The sequence below is a fragment of the Vipera berus genome (genome assembly GCF_964194415.1).
Source record: "Vipera berus genome assembly, chromosome: 2".
In the NCBI taxonomy this organism is placed as follows: domain Eukaryota; kingdom Metazoa; phylum Chordata; class Lepidosauria; order Squamata; family Viperidae; genus Vipera; species Vipera berus.
Genome location: NC_138203.1, coordinates 249,853,864 through 249,869,225, shown reverse-complemented (window position 1 = coordinate 249,869,225; position 15,362 = coordinate 249,853,864). Strand labels below are relative to the sequence as shown.

General features: G+C 38.8%; 1 protein-coding gene across 2 annotated transcripts in view; it reads right to left on the bottom strand.

Moving 5' to 3' along the window:
* The window catches only part of SHQ1 (SHQ1, H/ACA ribonucleoprotein assembly factor), a 108,276-nt gene that overhangs the window by 58,093 nt on the left and 34,821 nt on the right, over positions 1 to 15,362 (bottom strand). For both annotated transcript variants that reach the window (XM_081321522.1, XM_081321521.1), the window contains one exon: positions 12,135 to 12,255. In XM_081321522.1, coding sequence (XP_081177648.1) covers positions 12,135 to 12,255 — 121 coding nt within the window. The remainder of the gene's footprint in view (positions 1 to 12,134; positions 12,256 to 15,362) is intronic.

Here is a 15,362-nt window from a genome sequence, read left to right as displayed (position 1 = left end):
TCATTCTCCTGCATCCAGACCTTCAAGCTTCTAGGCACTGAGAAAGGTTCTTGATAGCATCACTTGCTTGGGCCAGGGAAGAGACTTACAACTGGGTACAATCTGTATACTGATGACACCATATCCCACGGCAACAGGTGACCACATGAAGTGGCTTGATGCAAATGTCAAACAAATGGAGCAGGGGTAGGACCCCGCCAAGGCACATTGCAAAGAAAGGAGAACCACCGTAACATGTGGTTACAAAATATCCCATCCCCAACTCCTTGAAGGATACAACAACTGATGGCATTTAAAGCAGCCAAGAGATCAAGGAGGATCAGAATGGATTACAACCCCTATTTCAAGCCCACTATCAGATTATCAATAGCACAATCAATGGTGAATGAATAAAGAGTCCAGATAATCCTTTTCCCAGGACCTGCTGTAGCTGTATGCTAACCATCATCTCAAGAAACTGGTTGAAGACTGGAGGAAAATTGTCCACAGTCTTTAAGTCCAGTTATGGTCTTCCGAGGAGTGAGCAGACACTTCTTTCAAGGCAGATGAAACCACCCCTCCCACAGAGAAGCATTCATTACTCTCCAGACTCTACCACCTGCTTTGACTTGTGGGAGACCTTAATCAACTGGGAAGGACAGGGATCTGAAACACAGGGTGGCCAGGTTCACAACTCCAGTGACCCTGCCCACTACATTAGGACAAACAGTTCTGAACTCTCCCCAGATAACTGGGTGAGAATATATCTCAGGTAACTCCAAAGGATATATATACAGCTGGAGTAATCAACTTCGTTAATTTAATGTTTTGGGTTTTGTGGAAAATTGCTTTGTGTTGTTTTTGTAAACTGTCAGGAGTCACAATGGACTTGGCAGAAGGAAAATACCTGTAAGTAATAAACAAACGCAGTTAGCTGTTGCTTTATCAAGATTATTATGGAAACTGGGTGAGCACTGGGAACTTATTAGAATCATAGGATGTTGAAAGAAACAAAAAATGAAAGCAAACAGTGAAGACAAAAGCATTGAAACAAGAATGCTGTATATGTAAGAGTATAAGCAAATTAATACACATCCAAAAGAATTTTTTTTCACCCAAATTACTCTAAAAATGGGAGGACTGTTTCACTTTGCTGTTATTTCCTTTCTAGAAAATTTCTTTTCATAAATTACAATAGAACGGATGACAAGACATGGTCAGAAGGCACACGATACAGCTGCATTGCTGAATCTCAGTTTCTGGATGAAAGAAGGTGCTGAGAAATCACTCTTAAAATTCTATTATGAGAAGAAGAAAAAAAACAACAACACTATGCAGATAAAGACTAGGAGCCTCATCCAGAATTGCAGGAAAAAAAGTTTTCGCTCCCCCTTCTCATCAAATCCTTCATGGAACTTCCTGAAATCAGCATGCAGTAAAAATTTAGAAGAGGTGAAGTCATGGAAAATAGGATGCAGGAACTGTATGTAGTGGGCTTCCTTTGTTTGCATTTTTACAGAGCACTCTGTTTTTTACAGAGTTGGGCAGGCAGCTGTTCCCCAAACCTTGCTGGCAAAAAATTAAAGGAAGGGAGGATCAGTATTTGTGTCTCTGCCTAGCAGAGATTCCATTCTTGTTTGGTATAGCTTTATTTTGTCTTTTAAACTAGAGATCCTATGTCTCTTTTATCTGATTTGTCTTTCAGAATTTCCAACGTAAGATTTTTCTAATTTTTATTAAACAGCTGGGTTTAGATGTTAGTAGGGATGGGAGAGTATTTTCAATCTGCTCCTCTCCCTTCAAGTAAAAACTTTCAGTTTTGAGCTTAAATCTTAGGTGTTGGTGGTACTGTCTTAAAGATCACAGGATTTGTGATCTTTGTCTTCAGCTGAACTCACTCCCCCCAAAACCCAATGCTGGCAGGTAATTACTACGCTCAAGGCAAAACTTATGGCTGCTTTTAGTGAGGTTTAGCAGAAATAGCCAGGTGGAACTTTAGCAGCTCCGTATGTTACAGAAGTCCTGATGTAAATTCATTAAAAGGATCACGCAGTTCAGACCAAGGGCTGACTTAGTCCAGAATTCTGTTTGAACAATAGCCAACCAGAAGCCTGTAGGAAAAGTCTCTTTGAAATAGAGGAATTTAATTAACCACAATGATCACTTTGTAAAGAATCTGTTATGGCTGATATGGTTGATCATGGGCTTTTTCAGTCCATTAATTTAGAAGATGAATCCATCTGATTTCTTGATAGATATAGCAATTCCATTAGTTATGTTTCTTCAAGAACCTAGAATTTACTCTATAACTTTCTTCTATATGTGCTACGGAATTAACATATGTTACAACTGTGAATTATTCCTATAGGAAGCCTTCGATCAAATTCAGATGACAGGTAATTCTTGATTTACAAATGTTTGGAATTACAAGAGCCTTGAAAAAGGTGCTTTATGTCCCGTAAAGCATTTCTAGCGGTCATAAAATGTCACACACTGCACCCTTCCTGTGGTCACATGACTGCATTTTGAGCATTTGGCAACTATTTATTCCTTAACACTGTTTTGGTAGCATTGCTTTTTAAAATGTGTTTTCACTGGATGTACCTAACAAACATTTATTTTACTTGGTTGATATCATTTTATCTTATTTTTACAGATTGTAAAGTTTGCTGTAAGATCTTCCAGGTCAAGCTAGTACAACATACAGCTTGCCAAGTAAGCTTTGCACAGCCTGCCAGCTTTTTTTTTTTTAAGCACAGTAAATTCACTCCTGCCAAACAGTGCTATTAGGAGGGATCTGCCACCAATCTTCTGAAGGACATGCTATCAAGCATTTCTGATGCATGCAAACCTCACCATCATCACCGCCTCCAGTGCTGCTGCCATTCTGCTAGCCATGGAACAGTTGATCGGCCTGCCAGATATTCCTATGTGAGCCTTGATTATCTTTAATTTATCAAAATAGCCCCTTCCCCTCTACAGGTTGTGCAGACATGCTATAGGATAGGATAGGATAGGATAGGATAGGATAGGATAGGATAGGATAGGATAGGATAGGATAGGATAGGATAGGATAGGATAGGATAGGATAGAGGTGGAAGGGGCCTTGAAGGTCTTCTAGTCCAGCCCCCTGCTCAAGATGGTAAAAGGAGCATAAAGCTTTTTTAAAAAAAATATTTCTAGTTTGATAAACCATAAAAGGGCCATTCATGTGCCCTTTACATTATCATATGACCACAACCTTCTTTTCAAAAATCTTATATGCCCAGCATTGTTTCTGAAACCAATTTTTGCCGATGGCAACATTTCTTCAATTAGATCTGAAGAAACTTCATGAATGAGAAGCAAAACATTTTCAAAGAAAAAAACCAAGAAAGTCCATCTGCCTTTTGGAAAAAAGCACCTTTGGGGCAACCATGACCTGGATGACTGAGAATCTCCACAGACATTTAATATCCAAGACAAATTCTACGAGGCAATGGGAACTGACTGGAAGTATTTGTAGAATGTCTGCTTCTCCATTACTGGGCATCCTTTTCCCACCAATTTACTGTAGGAAACTGTTGATTATTGATTAAAGCCATTTTAAAGCCAGACAAGGAAAAAAAACCTAGAAGAAATGAAAGTTAAGTACATGATGAAATTCAGAGAAGCTTATGAGGAAAGACTTAAGATGTCTTCAACCACCACGCAAATCCAAGCCTTAGTCTTAAATCCATTCTATTTTTAGGATACTTTGATACCCAAGTACATTTTTGCTTACAAAAATTTACATCAGAATCCAAAATGCATGGAAAAGCAGCTTCTGCTAGAGCTTTTCTGACCATAGGCAACTACCGCTTGGGGTTAATCTTTTTGCTTACAGGATATTGTGCAAAGTTAGCCTGATTGGTTAAATAATCAAGTTATTTGTGCAAACCCAGTACTTAAGTTGCCGAAGGGAAAACACCAGATTTTTATAGCAGATACGCAAACTGAAAAGGTAAAGCTGGCCAACATCCATTAGATTTCCAATATATATATCTGTATGAATTAAACCATTGTCCATGAGCCAATGCCTTATCAAATTGATAAATATGAGATTTTACTTCAAAAAGGGGGATTATTTTTTTTTATTCTTGCAATCATAGAAAACATCTAGGCATATCATGAGTGGCACAATACCATGGGCACTGCATTGCCACCCCTGCTGTGATGATGATGAAATGTTTCATATAATCCTGAATAATCCCTTGAATTAAATCATGCCCTTGAAATAAATTCAGCTATACCCTAGAATTCCTCCCATCTACATGACTGCCATCCAGATATGAAGCCCTACCTTTGAACCTGTTCAGCTTCTAAGATTGACCAAGTGCTTCCTCCTGTTGCAATGAATTTAAAAATCTCCAAAGTGCATTTACCTAATTTTAACCCCTGCAATGAGATTTTATTAAAAGAGGTGGCATGAATGCTTTCTTAGGAACAATTTCTAGACAAAAATGAAAATGTAGCAAAAGAAAAATAAAATCTAGCCATTTCTTTCGGCTCCTTTATAAAATGGAACTGGTATAAAGATGTTTGCATCTGTTCAGAAACAGCCATACATACAAGTTACTCATGCATAGAAACAAAATATAGTAAATGGATATAACTGCAAGATTGGTTCCTGATTTATGAATACCAGATGTCATGCCTACAATATTTTTGTGACCAGCTGCATGAAAAATGACAGATTCTGTGACAGATTCCAATGCAGCTAGTAAGTTAGGAAGTGGCCAATTCTTCCCACAGTTTACTTACAAACCCGGTCAGCCAACCCACAGGAAGACAGGGATTATCTCCAGACAACAAAAGCTAGCTTAAGTAATAAGCTCCATGGATCAGAGTCCAGTAATCTGAAAATCTACAGGAGAGGAAGGAAAGGAGTGTGGGGGGGGGGGCAACCTGGCATATTTTTATTATAGAACTTAAAGCCACTTTTTATATATTTTTCTGTGTCTTACTTTCTCTATTTTCTTTTCTTGCACTTTTTATTCTTTTTTATTCTCTCACCGAGTTTCATTTTCATTTGCTTTTGCTGTTGTAATCAAAATAATAAAATTATTTTAAATATGTATTAATCATGCTTTTAAATTCTTCAGTGATTTCATTAATGATTTGGATGTCTTTACTAAGGAGAAATTTCCCAACAATTAGAACAATTAATCAGTGGAAAACCTGCCTCCAGAAGCTGTGAATACTCCAACACTGGAAGTTTTTAAGAAGAGATTGGACAGCCATTTGTCTGAAATGGTATAGGGTTTCCTGCCTGAGCGGGTGTGTGTGTGTGTGTGTGTGTGTGTTTGGACTAGATGACCTCGAAGGTCCCTTTCAACATTACTACTACTACTACTGCCTCGACTTAAAACCACTGGAAAACTAGTTTCAACTTTTTCAGTTCAAATTATTTTCTTCCATGATTTCCCAAGAATGATGCACAGCGGCTCAGCAATGTAACATAAGCAAGGAGAAAGAAAAAAACACCAAACCAAACCAAAAAATCATTCTCCAATAAAGGCAACTGAATTTTTTACTTAGCAATGCCAAATCTTACAGCACTTTCTTGAGTGTAACCCCCACCATATAAAAAGCCCTCAGGACTTAGCTTGAATTTTTTTCAAAAAAACACAAAACAAAAACAAAACAATATAAAAAATTGGCAGCCAGGAGTATTATAGGCTCATTTAGCAAAAGGATTCAAATGGAGTGGCAACATGCTATATGAGCTCAGGGGTTAAAAATGCAATTTTCCACCTGGGTGCACCTGGCTTTTCAACATAAGATGCTGACAACACCTGCAGAGATCCTTGGATGACCTACGTTTCCTGCGTAACCATTGCAAACCTGGAAAGAACATTATTACCAACTCCTTTCATGTTTCAAAGATTTTTTCCCCCCAAGAATATGTAACTGCTCAAGTAATTACAATGGAACATTTAGTGGAGAGTATACAGTATAAGGGAGTATATAAGACAATAAGTATTAGAAACCTATTGGGCATAGGGCAGGGGTAGGCAACCTTGGCTCTTTTATGACTCGTGGACTTCAACTCCCAGAATGACTGGCTCAGGAATAGGGTATATTCTTTATGGTACTGCATAGGGTATATTCTTTATGGTACTGCATATTGCCAAATGCTTTGTTGAATGGAACATGAAAAAAGGCTTTGGGAGGGAAAAACAACAAAAAACAAAAGAGGCCAATTAAGCTTTTCTGACTAAACGGTTCTTTCCAGGGAAAAATATTTTAATTTGCTCATTTTTTAACCCAGTCAAATACAAATCTACATATTGTATAACTGAAAAATGATGGTTAATGCTTTTGCTTTGGTCTGTAACTGCTGGAGATTTTTTTTTTTGAAAACTCACAGGAGAATTCAGCATTTTGCATTTAGGGAGTTCTACCATATCCCGAGTGCCGCGTAGCAGAGTGAGCGCCTGTTACTTGTCCCAGCTCCTGCCAACCTAGCAGTTCGAAAGCACGTAAAAATGCAAGTAGAAAAATAGGGACCACTACAGTGGGAAGGTAACAGTGTTCCGTGCTCCTTTGGGGTCTAGTCATGCCGGCCACATGACCACGGAGACGTCCTCAGACAGACGCTGGCTCTTTGGCTTTGAAACGGAGATGAGCACTAGCCCCTAGAGCCGGAAACGACTAGCACGCATGTGCGGGGGAACCTTTACCTTTACCTTTTCCCAAAGGGACGTGGTGGCTCAGTGGGTTAGGACACTGAGCTTGTCGATCAGAAGGTCGGCAGTTTGGCGGGTCGAATCCCGAGTGCCGCGTAACAGAGTGAGCACCTGTTACTCGTCCCAGCTTCTGCCAACCTAGCAGTTCGAAAACACGTAAAAATGCAAGTAGAAAAATAGGGACCACTACGATGGGAAGGTAACAGCGCTCCGTGTGCCTTTGGTGTCTAGTCATGCCAGCCACATGACCACGGAGACGTCCTTGGACAAATGCTGGCTCTTTGGCTTTGAAACGGAGATGAGCACCGGCCCCTAGAGTTGGAAACAACTAGCACACATGTGTGGGGGAACCTTTACCTTTATCTTTACCATATGCCAAGTGAAATCAAAACAACAAATGCTTGGGATGGCAAAATTAGGCAGCCACTAGCCTTGTAATAAATTACGTATAACAGCAACCCCCAATGTTTTGGGCACCAGGGGCCAGTTCTGTGAGGGCAGTTTTTCCATGGGCCAGGGGAGTGTGGTAGTGCATGCTGCCTGGATCCCGCACCTGCAGGGATGGGGCATCACTTGCTTGTGTGGCCTGGTTCCTGGCAGGCTGCTGACTGGTGCTGGTCCATGGAATTGGGAGTTGGGAACCCCTGACATATAATAGCCAACCTGAAATGATCCAGACTATGACTGGTAAATACCATACCTACAATAATATGGTTCTATGGCATTTAACTTTTCAGATTTTCCCCTCAAAAATGCATATAAATGGTTGAAACATGATTTACTTAAGGCAGAATTACATTTTGGTTAAAGACTACCTACTTGTGTAAGCTTATTGAGATAAAAGTTCTACAAATTATTTACTTTAGCATAAGCATTATGCAATAACATTTTTTAGACACTCTAATGTAATCTCCCTCAGTATGATGATCTAAAACAGGGGTGTCAAACTGCCAGGCTGCGGGCCGGACGCGTCAAACAGAAGCCACGCCCATCCCATTGCCGGCAATGGCAAAGTAGTCCCGATACATCTCGCGATGTCACATGACGTCGCGAGTTTGACATGTCTGTTCTAAAATATATAGGAAAAACATTTCAACCACATTTGAAAGGCAACAGATAAGGGAAGAAAAACTGGAAAGTCAAAACTTTAACCAAAATAGGCAGTCTACAACTAATTGAACAATTTGAGAACCCATGACCACACGTACCCTGATAGAGCAGTGACAGGATTATTCTATTGGGCTGGATGATAATAACGAAGTGAGATATTTTCAATTTAATCCTCTTTCAATTGAGGGCACTAACAGGGACTGCAAAGAACACTTATTAGAAAGATAATTCCCTTCACAAGAAAGATGGATTCATCTACAACAGACATGTCAAACACAAGGCCCGGGGGCCAGATCCGGCCCACGAAGTGGTTTCATGTGGCCCGCGAAGCCATCCTGGAAACAGTGAGGGAACGGCCCCCACGGCCTTGGCCCTGGCCCAGAGACCCTCCTTCTGCCAGAGACCCTCAGATCTGTCCCACTCCTGCCCAGGCCCCCATAGGCACCCTTGATGCGAACGATGTAGAGCTGGCCACGCCCACCCAGTAGGCCATATGCACTCTAGCCACGCCCACCCAGTAGGCCACACCCACCCTGGCCATACCCACTCGGCCCCCTGAGGGCAACCACAATGCTGATGCGGCCCTCAATGAAATTATCTACAAGGATTCATGCTTCTCTGAAGAAGTGGAAGAACTTCCACAAAATGACTAATAGACCTAAAATATCTAAATCTTCACAGGCCACTGATAACTGTCTTCTTCCTAGGGATGTTCCTTGAGCATGTGGTAGTTGACTGAATTAAGTTTATTGAATTATTTTCTGAATCTATTTCAGCCAGTATTTAGAACTATTTATGATTTTCAAGAAACCTTGGTTGATTTATATGATGAGGTCTTCTATATGTTTTTAAAATAAAGTACAGGGTTGTTGTTTTTTTAAAAAAACACAGTAGTTTTAATTTCTATTGTCTAAAAGTACATAGTATACTCAGTTTACTATAGCTGCATTCACTCATATACTGGAGTTCTTTAAATTTTAACTTAACCAGGAATTAATAGGCTGATATAAAACCTTTATTCTGCAGGTTCTTCCAGACAACAGAAGAAACTTCACCAGTGTTTGGTTTAATATAGGTTCCCTAAATGTTTGAACTAGTGGATCAATATTAAGATTTTGCAGGATATCATGGTATTTTCCAAAAATATCAATTTATCAGAAAAAAAGTTGATCCTTCTTATCCTTTCTCAGGTAGCTCCCTTATCTCAACTTGCTTTTATCCTCTTCCAAGCATTTCTGGGCACACTTTCAATAACAACAATTGGCTTCAGTCTATTTTTTATTTTTATTTTTGGGAGCAGCTTAGGCATGCAGTTTGGAAACATGATTGGAAATAAAAATGTAAAGATGCACCTCATGTTGAATTTAATTCCCAGTGACTGCATGGAAACATCAGTGTAGTATTGTTGGCAGAAATACCTCAATGGTTTGTTACCTGACTTCTGAGATTTTTTAAAATCTAGCATTCTAATCTAGCATTTAATGCTGGAATTCCGTTAGTGTCCCATCCTAGAACTAACTAACCTTGCCTAGTTTTTTTTTACCTCAGAAAAGATAAACCAAGTATTTCCACATGCTGACACTTTCTTGAGAATAAAGACTGCATTTGAAACTGACTTCCATTTGTGGCACGGGAGCTTCCTGTTTGTTTTATTCTAAAGATATCAGATGGAGCATTATACTTGATGGATGCCAAGTATCAATGGCCCTCCAGAATTTGTGGACATGTTGCTCTCCCAAGAAGCTGGGATCATAACCCAGGGTTGGCAACTTACTATTGTGCAAGTGAATCTTATATTTGGAAAGCCACAAAGATGACCTTAGACTTGCTATACAGAGACAGTTACAAAACTCAACAAAAGGAGAAAGCATTAGAAAGAAACTCAAACTAACTGCCTTCCATTCCCTAGGGTTTGAGACAGGGAGGGAAGGAAAATCAGTCAGTCTTTTAAGATTCTATTATCACATAGATCAATAAAGACAACTTCCAATCATTCCTGAGCAGCCTGTTTCCTGTCTTGGCGTACCTCACAGGGATGATAGTATATCAAGAGCTTTTAAAGTACCCTACATATCTAGCGAACTAAGGCTGAGAAAGGAAACTTGGCCACTGTGCTAAAGTGCTTATGCATAAAGTGCTTTATGCAATTATATCTCAAATGCATGTAATAAATACCTTAATAATAGCTCATGTTTCTAACACTCTCACATATAATCAAGAGGAAAGCATAGCAGAATGTTTCCCAACGAAGGCAAACATTGATTACACTGTAGTGATACCAAGGACAAGAAAAGCAGTAGTTAAGGAATACTAGCAGCCTCGTCATACTCCTGTGCTTCTTCATCAATAAGGATGTTAAGAATGGCAAACATGTTGATAGAAATTAGACTGGATTCTTGGAAGGGTAGAAAATGTAGAATTTGTGCCTAAAATTTAAACTCCACAAGAAAAGAGTTTGTAATTTTTTTATAATGAGTATCTCTCAAAGTCTGTCATTTATTTTCCCTCAATGTACTGAGGCTCAGTAGCTTCATAACATAACTTTATTTGCATAGGCAGTCTATTGGTACTCAATTGTTTAACAAACCAATATAGTTTAAATGCAGGACATTATCTGTTTAATAACTAAAATTTAAATCATCTTTCTAATTTACACATTGTAATGAGCCACAAATCTACTAAACAGAAAAATTTGGGGTGTGTGTATGTGTGTTTAATGATATTTTTAATCCCATCTTTATTATTTTTATAAATAACTGAAGGCAGTAAATATATCTAATACTCTTTCATGTTCCTAATTTCCCCACAACAACCCTGTGAGATGAATTGGGCTGAGACAGAGTGATTCGGCCAAGACCACCTAGCCAGCTTTTATGCCTAAGGATGAGAACTCATAGTCTCCTGGTTTCTAACCTGGGGCCTTAATAACTCAGCCAAACAGGTTCTTCTTCTGTAAATAGGAAAAGGATAACACTGTTATATTCTAGTATAGCAGATTATTTGACTACCTTGCTATTAATCCGCATAATTTTCTACCATAGTTGAGCCAATGTATGAACACGGGGATATTACCTTCAATTTCTTGAATCAACTACAAAAGAGAGCCCTATCATTTATATATAGGGTTTCCTGCCTGAGCATGGGGTTGTACTAGAAGACCTTCAAGATTCCTTCCAAATCTATTATTATAATTATTATTGTTGTTGTTTTTGTTGTTGTTATTGTTATTAAATAATATTTATGTTTGCCTTCTAGAAATATCAGGACCTGAGAGGCATTGAAAGAATAAATGTATACCGTAGTAATGTTTAGCCCGCATCCCAGGTTCAGTGTATAAAATTAGAAGCACGAGTATTAGGAATGTTTGTCCCCTTGAATTAAGTATAAAAAGGTAGAATAAAAGCCAAGAATGGCTAAAGAACTTGCAGCTGTGATTTCATGTTTTTGTGTATATAATAATTTATATTTCACACTTAACTACCCATCTCCCTCAGAGTGATGTACAATTTAAATAATGAATACAAACAATAGTATGACAAAGTAGCAACCATGGCATATTGGAAAATCTGCAAGAAATAGCATTTGCCTGCAAGCAAAAACTGGTAGGAACACAAAACAGACTAACAGAAATTGAAAAACCTAAAGTGCTCATAGAATTCAAACAGACAAGCATCTGAAACACAACACTTAACAATTGTTGATAAGAAAGAAAAAAGTCTGGATAGTGGATATTGCAGTACCTGAGTAAAGCACAATAGAAGTAAAAACTGGGAAAAATAAAAAAACATACATAGATCTCCAAATAGAAATAGAACGACTGGCAAACGATAGCAAAGTAAAATAGTGATAGGCATCTTGGTGCAATCCCAAACCAACTGGAGCACCACCTTGAACACATCAGCATTGACAAAATCACCAAAATCAGTCAACTGCAAAAGGAAACTTTACTTGGAATTATGTCCTGTGCCAGTATCTTTAACATTATCATCAACAACATCTGCCTACCCCAGGTCCTTGGGAAGAAGCCAGTAAGTAGATAAAAATGCTAACTCCACTCTAAACAACTGGTTGACTTTGTGACCAATTATAATCATCTGTCAATTACAAAAAGCTGCACTACTTGGATGTGCCCATATAGTACGGCAATATATTATGACATTCCAAGTTCTTGGGAAGAACTTAATGTGTATGAAGGCCAACTCCAGTTGAAGGATTGGCAGGTGCAATTTCACACTGTTTTATATATATAATAAGTATACTTTCAACAGAACTTTTTACCACTTTTCTACAAAATAAAACACAATCATAAAAAAGAACTACAGATTTACAACTCACTTAGCTTTTTGAATCCAAATGCAGTAATCTGTGATGTAAAGGTCATTGAGAATATATGCAGGATCATTCTCCCGAAAAATCTTGTGAATATCTAGCAGACACTTCAAAATGGCACTTTTACCTAAAAAGGAAAGATAATCACAGCTAAGATTTTTGGGGCAGTGAACAATCATAAACTTCATGACCAATTGCAGGCACAACGTAATTCTCTCTCAACCTGACAGCATCCCTGTATGATATGAAAGTATGAACCAAGTTTTTTTTAAAGCTTTCAACTATTAAAGTTTCATGCAAAATCACTTCTTATCTCTTAAAATTGAATTATGTTATATTGTGATTTGTCACACAGTCAGCCAGATGTTCAGACTGGATTTAATTTGAAATTGATATAAATCTACATAAATCTATATAAATTACTGCATAACTTGCAAAGTTCAGGTCAAGTCAAAATTCTCACCTTTTATTTTTATATAGAAAGTCCATTATCTATTATTCTCTAGCATTGCGTTTAAGACAAAAATAATGTATACTTATATACATTAAAATAATAAAATGTTCTTTAAAAAAAGTTTTGCTGAGAAAGGGAAAAACAAGTTTCAAATCTCCCAATTTTCCTTAAAAATCTGTGCTGGCTTTGTTGTTAATTTCTTTTGTTCTAAGTCAGGAGCCTTTTTCTTCAGATAGGAAATAAAGGCGGGCAGGTTTATATTGGCAAAACAGAACTAAATAATGATATACGAAGTGACTTACTTTTATCTTAAATAATATTTGATAGCCCCTATTACTAGAATAATTCATATTCACACATATTGTCAAATAATGTTTCATTATTTGCCTCAACTCTTCTGAAATCCATAACATAATCATATACCAAATGTAAAAGCTGAACATTCACTCCCGTTAACTATTTGCTTAAGAACAGCCTAAGTTATTTCAATTCCATTCATAACACGAACAAAGATCCAACTGAGCCAATCACATTTCATCTTACAATGGTTTCCTAGGTAACCTGAGACATCCAAATGAAAGCATCTGGCAATGTGGAAAGAAATTAAACAAGTTTCATGTTGACTTTAAAACGGCTAAACATTTTTAATGAGTAGAGAGACTAGGCAACTCCAGGGGATACAGGGATGTTTGGCTTTATACCTAATCTATCCAACCAAAAGTTTTGTTCCTTGGATGGTTATTACAGGTATTTTAAAAAGGCTTTGAGTGGCATATTTTGAGAAATTGATCATAAAAATGATACATTATCCTTTAATATACATTTTTTATTTATTTATTTATTTATTTATTTATTTGTTTATTTATTTATTTATTTATTTATTTATTTATTTATTTATATTTTTATTTTATTTTAATTCCATTTATGTCCCGCCCTTCTCCGAAGACTCAGGGCGGCTTACAAGCTTAGCAGTAGCCTTCATTCTATGTATATGCCTGCTTATTAGGGCTTTTGGGCCCCCCCAAGCGGCATTATTACAAAGTCAGCTTATTGCCCCCAACAATCTGGGTCCTCATTTTACCTACCTCGGAAGGATGGAAGGCTGAGTCAACCTTGAGCCTGGTGGGATGCGAACCTGCACTAATTGCAGGCAGCTGGTGTTACTTAAGGAGGCATTAGCCCACTGCTCCACCAAGGCTTTCTTTCTCTTTCTTTCTTTCTTTCTTTCTTTCTTTCTTTCTTTCTTTCTTTCTTTCTCTTTCTTTCTTTCTTTCTTTCTTTCTTTCTTTCTTTCTTTCTTTCTTTCTTTCTTTCTTTCTTTCTTTCTTTCTTATTAATTAATTATTGGGACTTATATGCCGCCCTATCTCCCAAAGGACTCAGGGTGACTAACAACAATAAAACACAATAATACAAATGTTAAAAAAAAGATTAAACTAACAAGCCCCAGTGATAAAATATTAAAAACACTTTCTTTTTTAAAAACCCCTATCATCAGTTCAGGTCAGCCTGATGGAAAAGAAATGTTTTCAGGTCGCGACGAAAGGACCGGAGATCCGGGGCCATCCGGAGCTCAAGGGGAAGCTGATTCCACAGGGCAGGCGCTCCCACAGAGAAGGCCCTCCCCCTGGGGGTCGCCAGCCGACGGCACCCTGAGGAGGCCCTCCCTGTGTGAGCGCACCGGGCGATGGGAAGTCGTTCCTGGCAGCAGACGGTCCTGCAAATATGCCGGGTCTAAGTCATGCAACCTTCTATACAAATGATAATGTCACTTATTTTAAAATCTTTTATTTTGTGTCTGGTCTATCAAAAGGACATTTTACTGGTGAAAAACAACAACAACAACAAAAACACTTCTGATAAGTGATCCAGCAGAGGGAAGGATATATACCTCTATTCCTCTTTGCAGGTTCACATGCTAGCTGTGAAGGGAAGGACAACTTTTGCTCTGCAATCAGTGCTGAATGACAACCAGCTAGAATCGTCACTGTCTTATATGAAATTCCTTGTCAACCCAGATAATTATTTATTTATTATTTATTTATTGAACTTATATACCGCCCTTCTCCCATGGGACTCAGGGTGGTTCACAAGGTAATTAAAATAACACTACAAATACAAAAAGTTAATAACAATTAAAATAATTAAATTATCCTTGAGTAAAATATAAAACGCCTATAGGTAAAGGTAAAGGTAAAGGTTCCCCCGCACATGCGTGCTAGTCGTTTCCGACTCTAGGGGCCGGTGCTCATCTCCGTTTCAAAGCCGAAGAGCCAGCGCTTGTCCGAGGACATCTCCGTGGTCATGTGGCCGGCATGACTGGACGCCAAAGGCGCACGGAACGCTGTTACCTTCCCACCGAAGTGGTCCCTATTTTTCTACTTGCATTTTTATGTGCTTTCGAACTGCTAGGTTGGCAGAAGCTGGGACGAGTAACAGGCGCTCACTCTGCTACGCGGCACTCGGGATTCGACCCGCCAAACTGCCGACCTTCTGATCGACAGGCTCAGCGTCCTAACCCACTGAGCCACCGCGTCCCTAAAACGCCTATAGCTCCAATTAAAACCCAATTACAATAAGTTAAAATTAAAATCCTCAGTCCTGGCCGGAAAGCTCAAAGAGCCAGGTCTTCAGGTCCCGGCGGAACGAACGAAGATCAGGGGCAGTCCTGAGCTCTACGGGTAACTGGTTCCAAAGGGCAGGCGCACCCACAGAGAAGGCCCTCCCCCTGGGTGTTACCCGCCGGCAGTCTTTTGCCGGCGGCACCCTGAGAAGGCCCT